General features: G+C 42.6%; 2 protein-coding genes across 7 annotated transcripts; both read right to left on the bottom strand.

The window, feature by feature from the left end:
* Positions 1–1,472: 1,472 nt before the first annotated feature.
* Positions 1,473–2,562, bottom strand: LOC100273069 (uncharacterized). The gene has a single exon (NM_001147518.1). It carries the CDS (start codon positions 2,524–2,526, stop codon positions 1,750–1,752), a length of 777 nt encoding a protein of 258 aa, NP_001140990.1. The 5' UTR covers positions 2,527–2,562; the 3' UTR covers positions 1,473–1,749.
* A 490-nt stretch (positions 2,563–3,052) lies between these two features.
* On the bottom strand, positions 3,053–21,125 carry LOC103639119 (protein HUA2-LIKE 2). Of its 6 annotated transcripts, none has more exons than XM_035962674.1 (14): positions 20,493–21,125; positions 16,329–16,405; positions 14,223–14,457; positions 13,913–14,136; positions 12,367–13,792; positions 9,616–10,057; positions 7,849–7,957; positions 7,331–7,443; positions 7,063–7,244; positions 5,386–5,842; positions 4,690–5,308; positions 4,349–4,522; positions 3,620–3,665; positions 3,053–3,522 (listed from the first exon to the last, which is right to left on the bottom strand). In XM_035962674.1, exons 4-13 carry the CDS (start codon positions 14,058–14,060, stop codon positions 3,640–3,642), a joined length of 3,696 nt encoding a protein of 1,231 aa, XP_035818567.1. In that variant the 5' UTR covers positions 14,061–14,136; positions 14,223–14,457; positions 16,329–16,405; positions 20,493–21,125; the 3' UTR covers positions 3,053–3,522; positions 3,620–3,639. The 6 variants fall into 6 exon arrangements, with proteins under 6 accessions (XP_035818567.1, XP_035818568.1, XP_008660137.1 ...); XM_035962675.1 differs by having other exon boundaries at positions 13,919–14,136; XM_008661915.4 differs by having other exon boundaries at positions 13,919–14,457.
* Between the last annotated feature and the right edge of the window lie 506 nt (positions 21,126–21,631).

Genomic DNA, 21,631 nt, shown 5'->3' with positions numbered 1-21,631 from the left:
ATCTAATATCACAAAAGGTAATCGATTCATGCAACCTAAAGAGATTACAGAACGACGTTATGTAATGCATGGCCACTTTTGAGCTATTTTTTCCTCCATCGTTCTTTGATATTATGACATATCTCATGGTTCACATTATCAAAGAAAATGACATCTTGGACCTATCTTTCTACATAATGTGTTCTCATTAAAGAGATGCATGAAAATTATAAAGAAGTATGTTCGTTAACGTTCTAGCCCTTAAGGATGCATTGCTAAGGGTTACAAGACAAAAGAAATGATTGTGTTCTGTTGACTATATTGATGAACTTAAGTCAATTGGTGTTTCGTTGTCACGCCACGAGGGGAGACTAGTGGGAAAAGTATCACTTGGAAAGAAGTCGATATAGACTAATGATAAATTTTATTTGATAAAACATATTACACGGTATGCAATAGTCTTCTTTAGTGGCTCCAAATATCAAGCAACATAATAAATTATTATATTTTGAGAACCCCAGGAAGTATGAGCCCTAGATTATATGCCAACACATTGATACTTTTGCATGTTGATTGCAACAACACCTGAAAGGTGATGGGGTATTGATAAATGTGACAATGAGCTCTAAATTTTACACTATAAGATTTAAAGATCGAATCGGATTAGGATCAGACTCTATTTCTATTCATTTTTGAACTAAAATTTATTTAGGGCCCTACCATTTTGTGAAGAAGCATTTGGATCGCGATCCATTACCACCCCTAGGTATTGATAATCAACTAGCATGGTTGGCTTGGGGTCTATCTTTCTTGATCTTGACATTCGAAGGATACGAGATAAATGGATAAATATTTTACACAAGAGCACAAGACAACAACACTAACCAAAATAGTGTCATTCATATAAATGCCACAAACAATGATGGAAACGAGTACTCATACTATAGTTATAAAGAGGAGATATAGAAACTAGAGTATGGATCTTATTTAAAGATCCCTCTATTTTGTTGTCAATGGATGAAGCCAAATACAAGAGACGTAATAGTTAAACCAGGTATGGAATGCCCACCACTGACCTCAATTTGATTGGATATAGAGATGAACCATTCGTCCTGCTAAGGATGTACCTTGTCGGGCTAAGGTACAGTTATGCTTGTGCAGTGGAAGTACGAGCAAGGGAAGGATGTACCAATGGGTGGTGGGGAGGGAAGGGGAGGGAGAGTGATGGGATTCAACTATTCAAGGTGAGGCCCCGCCATGTTGGCTTAGGTTGGGTAGGCAGGGTGGGATGTGAGAGACAACAGATGTGAGAATAGGGTCTTATACTTAGAATTTTACCTCTATACTGTGCTAAGTTGTATTCTTATTGGGTCTTCATATTGTGCGTATTAATAAGATTATATTCATGATAATATTGATAATCTTTACTATAAACTTGATCAGGTTTAAAATAAGGGTGTATTAACATTTACCAAAAATAAGAGTAAATAGGTACCAAGGACAAGGAGACATGTAGAAAAAAAATTGTGAGGGCTACATTATACTTCAAAACTACTGGGCGTGGACAACCAGCACTGCAACACATATGTGAATAACACACCCCGTGTCTACCTAATAATTATATATATTACCTACGTGAACAAAACGACCAGATATGCTTGTACGTAATCGTGAAGAAAGCAGGCGCGCGGCAGTTAATTAAACTCCAGCCATGAACGGCAGCTGCATGGACGTCTAGACGGTGGTGGCAGGGCGGCGACATGGGGCTAGCTAGACGCCGCCGCAGCGGTAGGTGATCTTGCACGTCCTGCCGACCCTGACCACGTAAGTGTGCTGCGGCTTGACGAGGAAGGGGGGCAGCCGCAGCAGCGCCTCGCAGACGCAGTCCTTCTGCACCTCCTTGAGCCATCGGCAGCAGTCACGGTACGCGCGGAGCTCTTCATCGTGGTGGTCATGGTCGTCGTCGTCGTCATTATCATCGTCGTTATTGTCGTCGTCGTCGTCGTCGTGGTCATCGTCGTGGTCCGGGTCGTCAGTGTCATGGTGGTCGTTGTCGTCGTCGTCATGGTCATCGTTGTTGTCGTCATGATCGTCGTCGTGATCAGGATCGTCGGCGTTGTGGTTGTCGCCGTCGTCCCGCAGACGCCCATGGCGGCCACGCCCACGGCCTCGACCGCGCCCGCCGCGGGTGCGGTTGCTTTGGTGCTGGTGGTGACCAACGGTGCGGTTCCCAGAGACGACCCCGTGGCTGCCGTTATTCCTCGCCATCAGTGCCGAGAAGCTCATGGCCGCCGCGTGGTGGCTGCGACGGTCGCGGTCATGATGCTCGTCGTCGCCGTCGTCGTCATCGTCATCATCCTCGTCGTCGTGGTGGTGCTCGTCGGGTGGACTCGGCGGCAGGATGGAGCAGGCCTGGCTGGCGATGGCGAACTGGCTAATGCAGAACGCCTTGGCGCCCTTTGGCGTCTGCGCGACGACGGCGAGGAGGGACGGGAGGAGGAGCAGGACGGCGGCGACCACCGCGACGTGAGGCGCCGGGGCCGCCATCGTCTCGTGGCCTAGCTGCTAGCGTGCTCCGCCGTTGTGAAGCCTCCCTAGATCGCTGGCGGCGTGCGACTTGTTTATATAAAGACGTGGATTGTTTATTTTCAAGTAGTTGGGTCAGCCGCTGCACGGTCTGGATTAGGTGCTTCCTCCGTAACCAGACGAGTAGGAGTGAGCGGAGCATCGGTGAATTAGGTGCTTCATACCAGCGGCATGCATGGCCACCCTGTTTACGTACTGGTTGCTGCTGGTGAGAGGTCAGTGGCTCTTTGGTCGTGCATGCAACTCACTTGTTTTTTTTTCTTAGTGCTGTTCGACCAACACAAGTCATAAACTAAATGGAACTATACTTGTGATTGCAGATACATTATCAGATAAGATTTGTATTTTTTTATTCTAGAGAAACAGAAATGATCAACCACAAGTCATCATTAGAAGATGTTTAGTTTCTAGAGACTAATTTCTAGGTTAACTAAAATTTCCATATTAAATAAAATAAAATTGAGCGAACCTAGAAACCAAACACCCCTTAGTTCGACCATGCTCTTATATATAAGCAGGTGCAACGGGCAAAATGATTTATATTTCTCTTTTTTAGGCATATATGTACGCTGTGCTCAAACAGTTTCGGCAAGACATCAGAGCAGCTGGCTGTCGTCTGATGAGGCCAGGAGGAATTCAGCAATGGAATCGAGGACTGTTGCACTAACAAACAGTACAATGTAAGACTACGATCGGTTGATAGAAGACACCCTACACCCCTACAACTCAGCTCTGCGTGTGGTCGCGCAGTCTAAACCCCTACTAGGGTACAAACAGCAGTTCAGGCAGCCCGACCGCCGTAGAATCCATGAGATACATCTGTACAAGGAGGCAGGTACCAGCTCCCACTTTCCTGGAGTGCTCCACCTCCGTGGGTGCCTTCAACCTGAAGCAGAGACACCAGACAGACTCTCCCACAGGTTAAGCCCCCACAGACCAAGGAAAGCATCAGAGCACCTGAAACAAACGGGGTGGTCAGATGAAACAGAAAAAGACAACACCTTTGTAATAAACCTCAACAAAAAAAACACTGCCAATGTAACAAACGGCCTACCGCTTCGATACCGAAAAAGGTTATCTAGGTCTCCATCCACCATGACCTGCAGTGTGAAAGGTAGATTTGAGTATCCACAATTTTTACTCGCCAAGCAAGAGAGTCTGAGAAACTTCCTTTCATAAAATACCCAGTGGCCGTTATATTAACATCTAACGCCAAGCAAATGGAATAAATACATCTTTGTAATTAACAAGTAGTAACAGGGATTACAGTGAATGGACTGCTGACAAAAGGCTACTTTTCCAAAGTAAACATAAAATGGAGAACAGGATTCCAATCCTAGTCAACAAAACTACGGCACTCTTTTTCCACGTCGTTCCCGCCTGACTATAAGCTGAAGCTCATGAATTAAGCCTCAGAATCCTCTAGATTTGTAACAAAACTATACTTCATCCCAAAACATAAGGATTTTTTTTATTTGTAATCAATCAAACTATCTTAAGTTCGACCGAGCTTATAGAGAAGAGTATTAACATCTACAAGATCAAAGTAAGCTGTGAAATATATAACATAATGGTTAATGGATCTAGTAATGCTGAATTGATATCATAAATATTACTGTTTTTTTATAGACTTGTATAGTTTGACTTGGGACAAACCAAAAGTCCTCAATATTTTGGAAAATAGCAATTCCTTACAAGACCTTCCCAAAAACTAACAAGTCCTCAAAAAAATGAAAGCAACTTCCATTAAAAAGCATATATATCGACATAACATGTTACATACCTCCAGCTGTATGTGAAACTGGAGGCTCCACAGAATGTCTCGAGGGAGAATAGTTATCAGATATCCTAGGCGGCCTAGACCAGCCTGCACAAGGCCTTGGCGGAGGATCTGATGGTCGCCCATAGTGCATTGGGGCTGGTGGAGCTTCAAAATGGTCAGGAATCCGAGGAGGACCTGCACATGGCTCAACAACAAAAACAAAGAAACTCAGTGCTGGATGTTGATGATTATATAACAAGCAATAGCTCAGGCACTAGCATATCCTATTGTTGTTAAGGTATCTTACAGCATGATAACCATGGTAAGTAAGAAAAGGTTCATGACCATGGCAAGAAATGTACCTGGAGGAAAAGAATATCTTCCCTGGTCAGCGGCATCATTGTGCATTGGCCCCCTAATAGCTCTCTCATCAAAGTGATGTCCTCTATCGTCAAAATGATGTCTTCTATCATCAAAGTAATGGCCTCTATCATCATAGTGATATCCTCTATCATCGTAGTGGTATCCTCTATCATCATAATGGTGTTGTCTGTCATGTCCATGATGCCTTCTATCATGTCTGTGATTACCTCGATCATGTCCATTGTACCGATATCTCTCGGGATACGGTGGACAGTTATTACCCCAGTGATGTGGCCTATGTTGGTGTTCTGGTGGCACAGAAGGGAATTGATTTGGAGGCGGTGGAGGGGGTGGTGGTTGCTGATGATATCCCTCGTTAGGCATGGATGTGGTTGGAGGCCGATGATAGTTGTTCCCATGGTAAGGTGCTGGGGGAGCAGGGAAACTGCCATGGGGACCAGGAGGATTGAGTGGTGCCATTGGTGGGGGAGGTGGTATCTGATTTTGTTGCCCTCCATATCCTGAACTGTTAAACGGTGGGGGTGGCAATGGTGCAACAGAAGAATTCATGTTACCTGGGTGCTCTGCAATAGAATGCTGTTGTTGACTTTGAACACTCTGTAAAAAAGAAGTACGCATTAAGTACACGACATTATGGTCGCATAATCTCTTGCACAGGAATAAAATACACATACATATGTAGCTCTTTGAGGATGTGGCGCCATGGGATCAGATGCCATTTGTAATTTAGGCTGCATCTGTGCACTCTGAGGAACGGGGACAGGTGGAGGAGATGATGGCAATGGCGGAGGAGATGGAGGCCGGTCCACAGGAAGTGGAGGGCCAGCATCTGAAGGGCGTTGGTCAGATGGTGCACGATTGGTGTCACTTTGCTCTGGTTGGCACTTGGTGGTTGCCCCAATATCAGATGGTGGAGCTACATCCTCCATCTCAAGCTCACCATCAACCTCTTCCAGAATATGGTGATGCTTCTCAACAGGCATTTGAGATTCTTCATTGTCATCATTATATGGGGCATCCTGTTCAGGTGTAACAGCTTCAAAGCTCAAGCTCCTGCCTTCAGAAGAGTTTTCTTCCTCTTCTTCAAGTACTTTTGTGCAAATTAAGTTGGGTAGCTGAAAACCAGCATTACTGTTGACAACAGTGAAACACACAACCATCAGGCAAATAGACGAAAGCAGGAGATACACTCAACAAAAGATGATGTTACATGTCCTATGTGCACGACTGATTTGTTAAAATAGGTCAAATTGAAAGGCCCGCTAGGACCCAGGATGCCACACATGCAGCACTGCATGTATCATGCATTATCCTAAACACATCATCACTTTTTTTCTGCCATATGTGTTCTATATCTATTATAGAAAGGTTGTTTTATGGGTATTGTTCAGTCTGAACTCTTAAGCAACTTTTCTAATCGTTCCCTTGTATTTTCAGTGATAGTTCTGTCACGTTTTTTATCTAATCTATAAGTTCAATAGTATAGCAAAAAACAATTTAACTGGAGATTTTTGCCCAAATATTTAATAAATCTTTGTCGGTACTAGTACCAGTTACCAACAAGCCAAAATAGCACATAGCTTATAACAAAACAGCTTAGGGTCCGTTTGGTTTCTTTAGTCCAAGGACTAAAGTTTAGTTAGAAGACTAAAGTTTAGTCCCTACTCTGTTTGGTTCTAGGGACTAAAAGTATTCAAAAACAATTAAATGAATCATAAGAGGACCAAAATACCCCTTAGTATTCTCCCGCCATTAGTGCAACTGAAATAAAGGAGGGGCAAAAGGTGGAATTAATATGGTTTAGTCTCTTTTAGTCACACCTTGAGGGACTAGAGACTAACACAGTTTAATCCTGTTTTAGTCTCACCGTTTGGCAATTTAGGGACAAATGGAGGGACTAATTTTTAGTCCATAAAACCAAACGGGGCCTTACAAAATTACAAAAGAATGACCTAACAGGTTTGTATGAGCAAAAACATGGACATGAGAATGTAGACAAAGATACCCTCATCAAACCTACCTAGGGCTATAGCGCATGTTTTCATTTTATGGGCAGTGAATCATATAGTTCTTGTCCTGATTGTGCATTAGGATACAACAAATAAAAGATTATTACATATAGAGAAAATAATAGAGGTTGCAAACATAAGACACTATAGCATATAGCATAAAACCAGTTTTCAATTCCAAAATATGTACCAAACCTCCAGTTCTCTTATGTATTGTAAGCAACAAATAGAAAACTAGTGCTTATTGCATGATAACATGCAAATGACACAAACATGTAACGCTCACTCATATAGCTTTAACCATTTTCACTACAGGAACGTAATAAAGGGATAGCACCATACCTCCCATACTCATCAACAAGCATTCCTTCATTGTCACGCAAAGGGTCATTTAGAGCTCTCTCTGTTCTTGAAGGACGGCGAGAACTTCCAAATGATGCCTCGTTGATAGTCTCAATTTCTCTAATATGGTGACGGATGATATATTCTGAAAGTGTTTTCCTTTCAAGCCAAAGTTTCAAAACCTAATGATCAATTGGCAAACTTGTAAGCAAAACAAAAGTCCGCAGCATGTGATGTCTACTCCATCAAGACCATCAAATGTGCTTACCTTGAGACATTGCTTTCGATTCTCCCAAGCTGAGTTTCCAGGAGGTGCAGCAGCATAGAGTATTCGAGGTAGAACTGCCTGAATGAGAGAGGGATATACATCTCCAGCTCCGCCTGCATAGTTTATAACGTAATCATAAATACTATGATGAACCCAGTGTCGTAGGCTTCCCGCACTGTGCGGGGTCTGGGGAAGGGTATCTTTAAGCGCCAAGCCTTACCCGCATAATATGCAGAGGTTGGGGCTCGAACCCGGAACCTTCCGGTTACAGACGGTAGGCTCTACCGCTGCACCAGGCCCGCCCATACAAAAAAAAAGGTAGACCCGGTGCCGGAGGCTCCCACATGAGTGGGGTCTAGGGAAGGGATAAACTGAGGCAAGCATGCAAATGCAGAAGAGGCTGCTTCGAAACCGTAACCTAATGACTCAGTGAGACAGCTTCTCACCACTGCACCGGGCCTACCCTTCTACCATCGTACAAAAATAATGAACCAAAAATGGGAAGGCTATACACAAACCTTTCTGATTGCGGGAGCATTGTGTTATTGAATCTACAAGAAAGAAGAGATCCACCCTCTTATACAAATTTGATTCCTTTTCCAGATGTTCAACGATAATGTCAATTGCCTAATCAATCAAACAAAAAAAGGCATCAGAAAATTTTGACCAATAGCACTTTGGTTGAAGAAATAAGGGCTATATGATCATCTTCATAAGCTGGATGCAGGCAGCATTCACGTTCATGTAAATTCCACAAAGTAAACTAGAATTTGTAAGTGGCATGTCTGACAGAATTATCATTTGCTATTTCCAAGTCCTCAAGTTCTTTTTTTCTCGAATGCGCGGGAGAGCTGTGTATCATTGTATCAATAGTAGAAGAAAGGGCCAAGAGACCCAAACACACGGGCACAAACACGCATGCACACACGCTAGAACAAAAGACCACTAGCACATTGCGCTAAAACAGCCCCCTGGGACAGGACGTAGGGGGAGGCCCTGGCACCTGACATGCTCCATAGTTGGGTGTCATATTTGGCAAGTGTCAGAGCTGTAGCAACCGTGGGGGAAGCCCCATTAAACACACAATCATTACAATGCCAAGTATGACAAGAGTTTTCAAGGCTTTTCGCACAACACCAGCTACAACATTTTATACTCTCGCCCACCAATCCCACCTGTTTGTTTAGGGTTTTTCGGACGAGCTTTTATGAGAATCTGGTTGTGGGGAGAATCTGAGTATCGTGAGGATTACGTGCAGAGAAAGATAAAGGGGTCAATAGGGTTTAAGATCTAGAAAGTGACGGATTCCTACTTTTGTGATGACTCAATCGATTCTATGTTCACGTTGATTTTGGGCGTTTTTACCAAAACGATTCTCACAAAAGCGAGCTGAAAAGCTGGGTGTTTGGCAGTCTGCAGCAGCTTCTGGCGGACAGAAGCTGGAAATAAGCCAAAACAAACACCCCTTGTGTGTTGCAGAATGGAGAACCAGAGCTGCCTAGCAAAGACACACTTGATGAGTAGGTGTTGGAGATTCTCATCCACCTGATCACAGAGTGGGCATCGAGCTGGGTGTGGGAGGCCACGTTTTTCCAGCCGATCTGCTGTCCAACAGCGATTGTGCGCCACCAACCACATGAAAAAATTACATTTGGGAGGGGCCCTAGATTTCCAAATCCGTTCACAAGGTTCAAACAAGATGGCGCCCTGAAACTGAGCATCATAGGCAGAATTATCTGTGTACTGTCCTGATGAAGATAGTCTCCAGATATGCCTATCTTGGTTCTTGGATGCCCTGCTGGAGATTCACGTAGAAAGGGTATCCCAGTATCCCACAACTCAAGATATTCCCATAAAGCTCCAAAGGACATTTCACCCTGAATATCATCTACCCAATACCCAATACTCATTTTATACCCTGGAGTTTATGTATGATATGGTTGCTCATACTATGTCTAAGCAAGTAGAAAAATACCAGAGGTGGCTCTCTTAGGTAACAAGCTACATACATAAAAAATGAAATGCTTGCTCCTCAAGTAGCGTAAGGTATATAAAACACGTCATAGCCAAAGAACAACAGGAAACAAAATCTACACTAATCAATCCACCAACAATCCAGTATATCAAACAAACCAGCTACATAAAAAAATCCAGAAGCAAACAAATCAAGACAATACCAAAAGAAACACCTAGTCACATAGCATGAATAAATAAATACGAGTCATAGGAAAACAGTTTTTAAGTGAACACATAAAACAAAAGGAGGGACATGCAGAGTGTCTAACCTCACCAGCAATGCCAAATTTAGCACATTCCATAGCAAGACGTGTCGCGCGCGATATACTTTCTTTGGTTCTTGTCAATGTACTGAGGAAATCTTTGAAAGACCTTCGCGCTGCATTGGCTCCATGTGCTGCTAATTTCTTCTGCTGAATATTATCAAACGGACTCCTAGAATTAACATTATCATTTCCAGAAGTAGACCTGATTATCCGATTTGAGGGTGACAACTGCCTGTGTGGGCCTTCCTTAGAAGGTATATTTATTGATGTTTCAGGAATATACTTGGCATTTAGGAAGTTATCTGGAAAGGAAGTTGATCGAGAAAACCTTCTAGCTTGTGCAACAGCTATAAGTTCTTTCATTGGCATTGAATCTGGAGAAGTGCTCCTGTCTTTAATTTTTCTATGGTTCAGTTCTTTCAATGCCAAAGATGAGAATGTATGCCTGCAAGACAAATAAGTACAGTCACGCCGTCTCAGAAGGCTGCTTTGTAAATTTAAGCGCCAAGTTGGAAGGTGCAACAGAAGATCACAACACCAAGACAGCAGCATGTTCAGGAACCTAATCTACAATATGACCTCTGTTTCACTATATTTATCCACAGCAGACCAGATGCACTAAATAAGTAACAGATCCAAGAAAAAAATGTGAAACGACTATCTGTGCCCATAGTAAATGTTATGATACAATCATTTCTCTTCTATTAAATCATTTAGTTAGGGGAAGGGAGTGGAAGTATTGCAATAACTAAACTCCCATAAGTCATATCCTTCAAAGACAAACATTATTTCACCTGAAGCCATGTGCAAAAATAGCAAAACAAAGTGAAGCAATAAGTACTTCATAGAACTGTGATATTTCATTCAGATTTACTTAGAAAAATAACTTTAGCTTATGCTTCACAAGTTCACAGTTTGATTGAAATGAACTACAAAATCTACTCTGTACCCTCCATGCGTTTTACAATTTTGTCAAAACTCAAATCTTCAGGAAGCAGTGTCTCAAAATGTTTGTCCATCACAAAAATGTTTGTATATTTTTAAAGAAAAAAATGAAGTGCAATGACTGCAATAACTCCACTCCACATCCCTGTAAAAAAAGTATTCAGGTTGGTATTTTCCCTTTAAGAAAAAACATATCAAATAGGATAATGTGTAGTCATTTTCTATTATTTTCCCCTTAGATTTAGTGTTTTCTTTGTGCACATGTTGGGTTCAGATAAAAAATATGGAAGTACACCTTTAGGATAATAAAATTTAGATTTTAGTAAGTGGATGGCAATCTAATATGTAGGACAGAAGAATCACGATCTTAGGAAACCATAAGTGAATATAAACGTTAATACTGTACTTTCCACTCACGCAGAATAAGCATCATGCTTAATAGCAGCACCCACAAGAGCTCCAAAAACATTGGAGTTTTGAAGGAATCAGTTCCTATAGAAAAATTCCAATGAAGGCCTTTGGAAGAAAGGAATGCTTCCCAACAATTCCTTTTAAATTCCTATGGGTTAAGCCATAGGGATTTTTGTACCGGTCTATTTTGGACCTCTTTATCTTCTTCTTAATATAAAGATGTGCAGCTCTCCTACGTGTTCGAGAAAAAAAAAACATGAGCTCCAAGGGCCCAACCTAATTGTTTTGTTTCCTATTTTTTCCTATAATGCTTCCCAAGTAGACCTGATCATGAGCCACACGACCCCACCAACCCGATCCGACCCGCCCGAAAAAAAACCCAACCCGACCCGACCAATGCAACGGGCAAATATGGGCTGTAATTTTTAATCTGCAATAATTCATGGGTCGGGTACAGATCATGATTTTGACCCAAAACCCGATCCAACCCGAAAAAACCCGACCCAACCCGAAAAAAAACCCAACCTAACACGCACGGGCCAACCCGACCCAACCCGACACTAGGCACAGGTCAGGTACGGGCCGTGCTAAATGACCCACGACCCGACCCGAACCCGACCCAACCCGATGTTTGAACAGGTCTATTCCAAAGGCATCTGGCTAAACTTTCCTTTTTTCTGAAATCTTGTAGGATTTGAAGTGTTAAGGCATTTCAGTCGTACCTTTTTCATACTCGGATATTCCTGTGTTTTGTAAAACCTTTGTTCCAAAGGGAGCCTAAAGCCCTAAACAATGGATATTATCATGGTTCAAGCATGTCCCAATAATAACAACAAATTTATGTTCTGCAGAATTAATCTCGACCAGCTCAAAAAACCAATCAATTAACAGTGTCCAGATAGAGCATCACGTGCACACAGAAGTTGAAAACAGCGCCCAGCTATTTCATATTTTTAAGAGAGAATTGTGCAGCATAAGTGAATAGTCCACATATACATCACCAAAATTATCATAACCCAAGCACTTTGCCTATAATTTGTAGAAAACATGGAGAATTAAATTCTAGTTTTTAGAGTCAATGCCCTACTCACATGCCAGCAGAAAGATGTTGCATGTATTCTTCTAGGTCTTAAGTCATCACATAGACCCAGTTTTGCATATGCGATTTCAAAAGCAGACATCTTTGACAAAAATAATCATCTCAGGTCATCCAGAAAAATGAGAAGTCCCATCATAACACGACTTGGGAAAAGATGCATGTCAAAAATAGAAATGGCACATGTACTAAAATCACAGAATAGCAGACATAGATATGTAGGTACAAAATACATCATGCATTCATGTTAAACAAAAAATTTAATGGTAACATCAGCATAAAAATAAGATCTTCGATCTTACAATTCAGACGTCCGGGTGTCTGCATCAGATTGTATACTGGATGATTTAGTAGCCAGTGAAGAGTTGCTTGCTGTATCCCCCACATTGTTCACTGAATCCGCTACAATAGTCTCACTATGTCGCATTGTGTTGCTCGTCACATTGTTGTTTGAACGGTCAATTGGTTCTGCACTTCTGTCAACATCACAAACAGCTGAGCCAAATGTTTTTGTCTCTTTGACACCACTTGCGGCCACATTTTCACTGGCTTTCTCCAAAGACGAAGATAATCGGTCAGGTACAGATGTGGCTTGTGTAACATTAAGTGCAGGCCGATTCAATTTCATGCAAAGGGCTGAAGTTTTCCCACAGGAATCATTATTTAGTTCACTACAATCCCAAGAACCATTAGCAGTTTTAGTATCCATGAGGGTTTCTTCACAAATATCACCTTTTAACACGATATGATCATTTTCTTTTGAAGGAACTGAAGCAGAATCAGGAATGCTGTTATTTTGTAGAATTGATTCTGAGGTACATTTGCCTGATGGGTTATGCACAAACTGTGTGTCTAAAGAAGGTTCAGGGCTTTGAACTATTACAGGTCTATTAGATACTGTGACCACTGCATCTGCAGATTTATTAGAAAGGCTGCTTGCTGTCAACAAAGAGCCATTTAGAGTCATTTCATTTGGTCCTGTCACTTCAGGTATATTCTTGGTATTCTCAGCAACATTAGCAGACATCGCTTCTAAGGCGCGATGCAGGCGTTTTGAAGGAGGCAAAGCAGCTTCCACATCTAATGCTAAAATTTTTGGATGGTATTCTTTATTCTTCCAAGGAAGATGACCTTCCTTTGACAAGATAGTTGTGTCCAATTTGCAGGACAGATTAGGAGCAGAACTTACGACTGCAGACACCTGATCAGCTGAGTAATCATTGGCGGGACTTGCAGGTTTACCATTCCTATCACATTGGTCCAAGGCTGTTGCAAGCTCTGGCTTCTTATTAGAAACATCAATTTCATCAACTGGTGAATCCTCCAACTGAGACCTTCCCATTCGGACCCTTGCCCTTTTGACCAATGGCAAGTGCTCATCTCCATCTGACTTGCTTACTTCATTCTTTGAATTCGGAGAATCTGGAAGGATTTCACTGTACTCAGCACATAATTGGTCATCTTTATTTGGTGTTGTACAATCTCTATAATGAGGTCCAGGTTTTCTATCTGATTTTCTTTTTCTCTTGAAATTTACTGCTGTGTTCATGGGAAGATCTGATGTGCCATTTGATTTCAGTTCTGTCTCTGTAGTTCCATTTTCAGATGCTTCACGGTTACTAGTACTATCCACTTCAGCAGGAGTATTCAACATTCTGTTGCCGTTACTAGCCCCCAAAGTTACAGGTTGGTTGGAAGTGCCTTCACCAGAATGCAACCAGACATTATCTGATGTAGAAACAGAACTTGAGTTAGCTTTGTCATCTTCATGCCTATGATGAGAAGGTTCCTTATGTTCACCAGGAACCAAATTAATAGAAGCCAAATTGGTATGATCAAAAAAATTACCAGAACCTTGAGCCTTTCTTGATTCCAGACTTAATGAACTTCTTGACTTCCGCAGAGATGGAACCCTAGTACGTGTGTAGCAATTTTGTGGCTGTGCATCCCTTTGCTTATTTGAAAATGAATTAGTACGCAAAGAAATATCCCTCATTTCATCAAGGATGGATACATTTTCAATAGGCTCATCAGGAGCAGAATTTACAACACATCGCTCGTCAACTGAAGGCCTGTCAGAATTGACCATGTCATGACTCCTGGTAGTGACATAATGATCTTCTATCTTTCTATCATTGTGCATATAGGAGCTACTGACCAGATCTTCAGTATCCATGCGGCTATTATTTTCAGCAAACTTTTCTACACCTGGCTTTACTTCTTCGGCAGGCAAGTCAACCTTGTTGCTACCTATATCCTTTAGAGAATCATAAACTTCAATTATCTCATCAACTGCTCTCAGGAAATCAGCCCCTTTACCATGTCTTTTAGCAAGTAGGGATCTTTTTTTCTCTTCGGTGAATGCCTCGAGATCAGCATAATTGCAGAAAGCACTGCAATAGAAAGAACTAAGAGTCACAAATAACTTACAGGTTGAAAACTTGAAACTAGAAAACAAAGCCCGGCAAGCCAGTTTTGAACAAATATCTCAATGTTATTATCTAACCATAATGTGTTAACAGATCAGAATAAAACCAACAGATCACGGATCATTCCCTGCCAGAAGCTTTTGTAGGGAATAAATAGCAATAGTACAATTATAATTAATATAGGAAAAGCAAATGTGCTGACTGGTACTGATGTTTTTGGCCTGAATATGCTTCCTTTGTTTTGGAATGTTGTCATTTAAAATCTCTGATTCCATTAATAAGCTTGCTGTAAAACCTACTGGAAAAAAGTCCAATTGTATATGTAGAGCCTATGCTAGGCTCTGCAAAGAAAACATGAAGCCAACAATTAAGTGCTCAAGCATTGTGATTCTCTAAGGTGGAAACAAATTGTTGTGCTGAATGTCTGTTCAATAGAGATATCTGCTAAAATACTGTTTTTGGAGATCTCTAATGTTGTTGACATAAAGAGGTGACAAAGCTTGGCAGAACCAAACATTGAGTTCATGAACTGTACTAACACCGTGACACCAGCTGTTTTAAACCTGAAAATATACTAGTTGCACTTGCACATACAGATCATGTGAACTACTAGAAATTGTTTACTCATTGCAGACAACTGGACTTTCAAAGTTTGTCTCACCAGGGTGAACTGCGAAGATAGCAAAATTGCAAGTGCAAGAACAGGACATCCGATTGAAAAAAAAATTAAACAATACAAGGAAGCAAATCTTTGAGTGACTACTGAAGGACGGAAAGATCATGGAGTTCAGCTGCAAAAATTTGTTCCTATTTTTTGAAGCGAGCAAAAATGTGTTCCTTGTCAAGCACCAAATAGCACGGACGGATCTACTCGCTGTTGGACCAAATCTGCATGTCAGCCCCATCCAAATCTGCATCGTGGCGCTGAGGGATCCCTGAAAAACGTCGAGGAGGGAGACACAGTGGGTGTGGCGGCGGTCAGGCCGTGTGTGCGTCCTACGGGCCTGCCGTTAACTCCTTCCATGCGTGTGTCTGCTGCTCGTGGCTCAGGGATGGCCCCCACCTTGCATCACAGTGGAAAGGTCGAAGGTGTCAGGCTAGGATGAGGGCCGTGGCGAAGGGAGGTGCAAGCGGCAAGACGTACGAAGGGAAGAAGCTAGCAGGTGGTGCATCTAGTTCAAGCATGCTTAACAGCGCCATGAGCAGCACAACATGGTCCCTGGCGACCATGCTCACCCGTACTCGAAACACGTGCCTCACCGCCCTCGAACGATTGGCAACCCCCGCATGGCCTCGCCGATCGTCCCACCAATCCGAGCGAGTTCACAACGATTTAGGCGGATCATGGCGCGAAAGGGAGGGGTGTGGCAGCGGTATGTTTGCAACTTGCGAGCGAGGTGGGTGAGGCTGATAGGCCTTCGAGAAAGAACGAGGCTCAGCAGCCACCGCCGAGTTTATGTCAGGCAGCAATGCAGCCCGAGGCAGAGAGAACAGGCCCGGGCCTAGTGGTTTCACGACCATTCACAAGTGTTCGGGTTCTCGAATTATCAGATAAGAGATCCTCAACAGCCCCGATCTAACGGTCCATATCGCATTTTTGCTGTATCCAACAGTTAGGGAGCTAACGGGGTACATGGCCCTATCAGGTCCCATGGTTTGGTGCAGGATCCCTATTAGGAGAAGATAGTTCTAACTTCTAAAACATGGTTACTTTTCGAGAAGGAACTACCAATAGTCGCTATTATAAGCTAATCAAAAGTAACAACACTCACATGTTTCTAAAAAATGATGTTAAGAACATACAGAAGAAAAATAAACCGAAAAATAGCACTTACATCTGTTTAGTACCATAGAAATAAACCAGCGGTTTCTTTTTAGTAGAAGGCATCTTCCACTGCTCTGGTTCACTAATCTGCAAAAGCATGAATATTCACAAAATGAATTTCTCCATATTACCTCATGAAAAATATTAACTTCTGAAAGCATAAAATAAAATTTCATACAAGCATACGCTCACATGAATAGTTGAATACTAAGTTCCTACTAGGGTAGTAGGGTAGCCCAGATCTAAAGTACGGGGAAATAGCAAGAATGATCTTGTGGCATTTCATAAATCATCTCCTTTCACAAAAAAGTACAGATTTAGGCTTCTCCTAACTCATAAGACTTCTTTTAACATTGACCATCAATATCTATAGTTTTAGGCATTTAGCAAAAGGGTCTCTAGCTGAGTTGATTAGGTGCTCTGAGTAGCAATCCTCAGGTCTTGAGTTCGTCTCATCATCATCATCAACAACATCAACATAGCCTTTTAGTCCCAAGCAAGTTGGAGTAGGCTAGAGTTGAAACCCAACAAGATGTCACCAAAAGGGGAACGAGAGAGATGATGGAATAAGTCTTGAGTCTTGAGCATCTAGAGGACAGCCTGCTTTTGACTGTCCTCTGTAGTCCTTTAGCATCTAGAGGACAGCTTGACTGTCCTCTGTAGTCTTTTTAGCATCTAGAGGACAACAGTCGCTTTTTGACTGTCCTCTGTAGTCGCTTTAGCATCTAGAGGACAACAGTCGCTTTTGACTGTCCTCTGTAGTCTCTTTAGCATCTAGAGGACAATCCTGTTGTGTAGTGTGTGTGAGAAGGTGTGGTAGTGCAGCCCCTAGGGCTATAAATATGTGTCCCCAGCCCCTCTAAGGGCATGACATTGTGTAGTGTTTGAAGAAATAAACAGAAAATTGCCTCAACTCATAGTGTCATCCTATGATGAGAGTTAGAGTCCCTCTACTTACAAGAGAAAGGGGAGGGAAAAGCTTTTGAGAGCACTAAAAGGAAAAAGGCCTAATCACAGTTCGGGCACGTGGATAGCTTCTTTTCAAGCACTTCTATCCAAACACAACTCCATTGGGATATTCCATTCCTTCAAGTCCCTTTTGATTGCCTCCTCTCATGTCAAGTTTGGTCGACCTCTACCTCTCTTCACATTATTGTCCCGTCTTATGATGCCCTATATGCACCGGTGCCTCTGGGGGTCTCCGGTGGACATGCCCCCAAACCATTTCAACCGGTGTTGAATAAGCTTTTCTTCAATTGGTGCTACTCCTAGCCGATTGTGTATGCCATCGTTTCTTAAACGGTCCAATCTTGTGTGCCCACATATCCAACGCAACATACGCATCTCTGCGACACTTAGTTGTTGGATATGTCGTCTCTTAGTAGGCCAACACTCAGTCCATATAACATAACAGGCCTAATCACTGCCCTGTAGAACTTGCCTTTCGACTTCTGTAGCACTCTCTTGTCGTATAGGACTCCCGATGCTTGACGACCATCAATATCTATAGTTTTAGCAAAAGGGTCTCTAGCTGAGTTGATTAGGTGGTCTGAGTAGCACTCCTCAGGTCTTGAGTTCGTCGTGGGAGCAAACTCTAGGGTGCGGTTAAAATATCCACTTGTTTGTCCCACAACAAAGCACAAGTCTAAGGCATGGCCTTGGTCGCTGACTTGCGGTCGTTCTCACATGAGCTACGGTATCGTTGTGTATGGATGGGGCAGGGGTTTCTCGACCTATGTGAGAAGGTTAGAAGGTCTTCTTCTTAACACAATGCCTAGGGTTGTCTTACCTCCCACACGTCAAGTTTTTTTTCTATAGTTTTATAGAGTGACAACATGGATTTGGCATTACAACGTTACTTATGAAAAAGTATTCATGGTATATAAATCTTCGAATAAATGTCATATTGGAGAACATGTCGATGTCCAAATAGGCTTATATCCATGACAAGAGCAAGTATACCTGTTGAACTTAAAAATAAAGCGCCAAAGGAAAATGAATATACTGGGAACCATAATCACCCTTAAGAAAGTGTCTACAACAGCTACAGAGCAGACAGAAAGCTAACAGTATGCCTTTTCAGTGAATACAGGATGAGAAAAATTTTGCAAGGATGTCATTGTAACATGAGTTTTGACTGGAAGCACTTAAGCATTTTAGCTAATAGTTAGGGGGCTGAATGCAAACAAAATAATAACAAACTATTGCAACGAATACCATCACTTAATCTAAGCAAACTGCCATATCAATAATGAACAGTATATTTGTAAGTGTTCTTTGTCCAAAGTCACCCAGTGTGCTTCTCAACATAAGAATGGCAAAGCTGACATATAACAAGTAGTGTTGTTGCAACCAAGCTTCTTGAGCCCATTCTATTTGTTCAGGTAAGGAATCATGGCTGCATTTGGCATCACAGCACAGCACAGCACAGAAGATGGTGCATTTGGTTCCATCCTAAATACTGGTCATTTCAGCAAACACTGGCTTAAATACATCCCCTGACATTACTGTAGAATCAATGCCAAGTTGGCAATGGCCCAAAAATATCACATACGTAAGACTGAGAACTACCAATGTGCTCTCAAGTTCAGGCCTTCCAACATCTCTGCCCAAACATCTCTAACCAAACCCACACACTTAAGTCACAGCATTATGGGTCCTACATTTAGCTTACTCTACAAGCATAGTAAAGAACAATACATGCAGTACAAGCTTTTGTAGTCCTTTACAATCCCTTATGTGCAATATTTTGACCTGTGTGGCAAGTAGTGTCAGTTTACAACAACTAAGCCTTTTAGTACCAAGCAAGTAAAAAAACAAATTACTAGCCATATGTTTTGTTCAAATCAACTTCAAAAACTAGTCTGCCCAGTGAAATATATTTAACATATTTATTTTCATGCAATTGAACAGAATACAGAAATAGCACATTACCAAAAGTCCAAAACATTCCATCCCAGCAACCAAACAGAAAACTTACTGGAATAAATCAACAATTATATGTCCAAGATTTCAATCAGGGTGCTGCGATTAGAAGGATCAAGAATATTTACAAAGTGGTTTAACAAATGTGATGATAATGAGAAGTGTTTTAAAGTGGAGGAGAAAATTATAAAGAAAAGGAACCCCAGCAAAAACTAGAACCTATATGGAGGACTAGAAAATTAAACTAGATATTTTGTTTCACCAAAAAGGCATATATGGACGACTAGAAAATAAAATTAGATCTTTTGTATCACCAAACAGGCATATGCAAAGTCAGAAGAGCTCTATAAACTTTGAAGAATCTACATGAAGCCACTAATACTTGTGGTGTATACCGATACAAAACGAGGACAACATTTAGCTTATTTAGCCCCTGAACCGAATATAAAACAAAACATTAGAGAACATTTAACAGGCACTTAGTTGCAGACAATTATCATAATATTCCGCATAATATGAACACCATAAACAAAAAACAACAAATCTTATGCTACTTTAGAAGTGATAAAAATGAGAAGACAAAGTACCGCCTTGTGGAAGCTAGGAAACATCAGATATCCTGGCATTTGTACTTGTCACAAAGAGCCAGATCCTTAAAACAATGTCCATATCCATAACCACTACTAAGCTATGAAATCCATAGGTCAAATTGGGTGAAATCTTACTGCACATCCAAACACAAGGAAGATGGCCCCTAATCAGTAATCACCCAAATCCTACCCAGCCCCCATGCCATAAATCAGAAGTAGCACCGGATCTCTACAAGAACCCAACATCTAAACAAACAAATCACCAAGAAATGAAACAAGCTAGGCCAAGTAAGCCCCTACTCCCTAAAGCTCAGCAGAAAGCAATGGAAAGGGATTTCTTTTACTAAAGATACTATCTTTTTTAAGCGTGTGATAGCCGAATCCCTACTCGCACAACGTTCCTGCTATATGCAGCATCAGGAGGACAAAACTGGCGCAGATTCATAGCTAAAATGGCCAAATCGAGGTAGAAGAACATGTGAAAAACCTAAGATTTCACCAAACCGACCGCTGGGCAGGCCCCAGACACCGGCTTCCACGGCCGCCGCCAAACCCTAAGCGAGAAACCCCCGCCCAGACCAAGAATCCTCGGAACCCAGGCTGCCCAGGCCACAGATCAGCGAACAGAGCAGAAGGAGCTGCCGAGACGACGCACTCACCATAGCCGGCCAGGCCGGGAAGCCCTTCATCTTGGCGAGCACGAGGTCGCCCACCTTCCACTTGGCCGCGGCCGCGGCCGCGGCGGCAGCTGCTGCGCGCTTCCTCTTCGCCGGCGCCATCGCCCGCCACCGCCCGTCGACCAGCCCGCCGCGGACCCCCGCCCAGCACCGATCAGGGCTGACAGGGCAACCGCGCGACGGCTAACGCCTGTGCCCGTGGAGCGGCGGCGGGTCCGCAGGAAGCCAGTGTGCTTCGCCCGCCCGTAGTCCTAGTTCTCTCAGCGGTGGCGGCGGCGGCGGCGGCGAGGAGAAGAGGCGTGGGAGGGAGAGCAGGAGGAAAGGTAGCTTTGGGGATTTTTTATATTTTTTTAGTTCTCCTCTCGGAATGGTTTTTGTGCGCGTTTTAGTAGTTTATTTTTTACGAAGTATTATTTACTCGAGCCGTCGAGCCGAGCGTGCGACTTCGCTAGTTTGACAGGGGAGGGGGGTGGGGGCTGGTAGTTCGGTGGAAAGAAGCGAGGACGCTGGACGCACGAGGGCGCGGCGTGGGAGGGATGAAGCGGTGGCCTGCGGGCGTCGTGGGGAGCGGGGTGCGCGTTTAAAGAGCAGCCAAGGAGGCTGGGTATGTGGACGGAGTCACCATAGCCGGAGCCCGGAGATGGCTTTGCTGCCACATGGCCATCTCCGTATCTGTCCCAGCCTTTGTTTTCTGTTTTTTTACAGTATATAGCCTTTGTTTTCTGTTTTTTATAGTATATAGTTTATGTTAATGTTATGATCATAATAAAGAAAGAAGTGAAAAGAGGGCAACGGTAGCGACGGCATGAATGAGAAGTAGAGAGTGGCGGGTCACTGGTGAGGGAGAGATAAGAGATGATTCAAATAATATTATCCATTAAATTTGAGTAGGGATGGAGTTATTCAATTGTTTAAATCATTAGTTTTAATGATGTGTTACGTCTGGGTGTAATTTATTTTGTAGATTTAATAGAGGTTATGAGTGTGGGAGTGATTTGGTTGAGTTGTTTTTGTAAAATTTAGACTGGTTGATTATATAACGATGATGATAATAGATAATCGAAACTCGTTTTGTTGTAGCGGAGGGTTTATGGGCCAAACTCCACTATTTTTGTGTGGTT

This window comes from Zea mays, chromosome 9, assembly GCF_902167145.1.
Source record: "Zea mays cultivar B73 chromosome 9, Zm-B73-REFERENCE-NAM-5.0, whole genome shotgun sequence".
Lineage (NCBI taxonomy): Eukaryota > Viridiplantae > Streptophyta > Magnoliopsida > Poales > Poaceae > Zea > Zea mays.
This window is presented reverse-complemented; position numbering and strand designations above follow the sequence as displayed.

Coding starts and splice junctions, on each gene's coding strand:
- LOC100273069 (NM_001147518.1), bottom strand. CDS start 2,526: ATGGCGGCCCCGGCGCCTCACGTCGCGGTGGTCGCCGCCGTCCTGCTC.
- LOC103639119 (XM_008661913.4), bottom strand. CDS start 20,612: ATGGCGCCGGCGAAGAGGAAGCGCGCAGCAGCTGCCGCCGCGGCCGCG. Junction 5,843..7,062: donor CTTGTTGATGAGTATGGGAG/GTATGGTGCTAT, acceptor TGTTGTCAACAG/TAATGCTGGTTTTCAGCTAC. Junction 5,309..5,385: donor ATCCTCAAAGAGCTACATAT/GTATGTGTATTT, acceptor TCTTTTTTACAG/AGTGTTCAAAGTCAACAACA.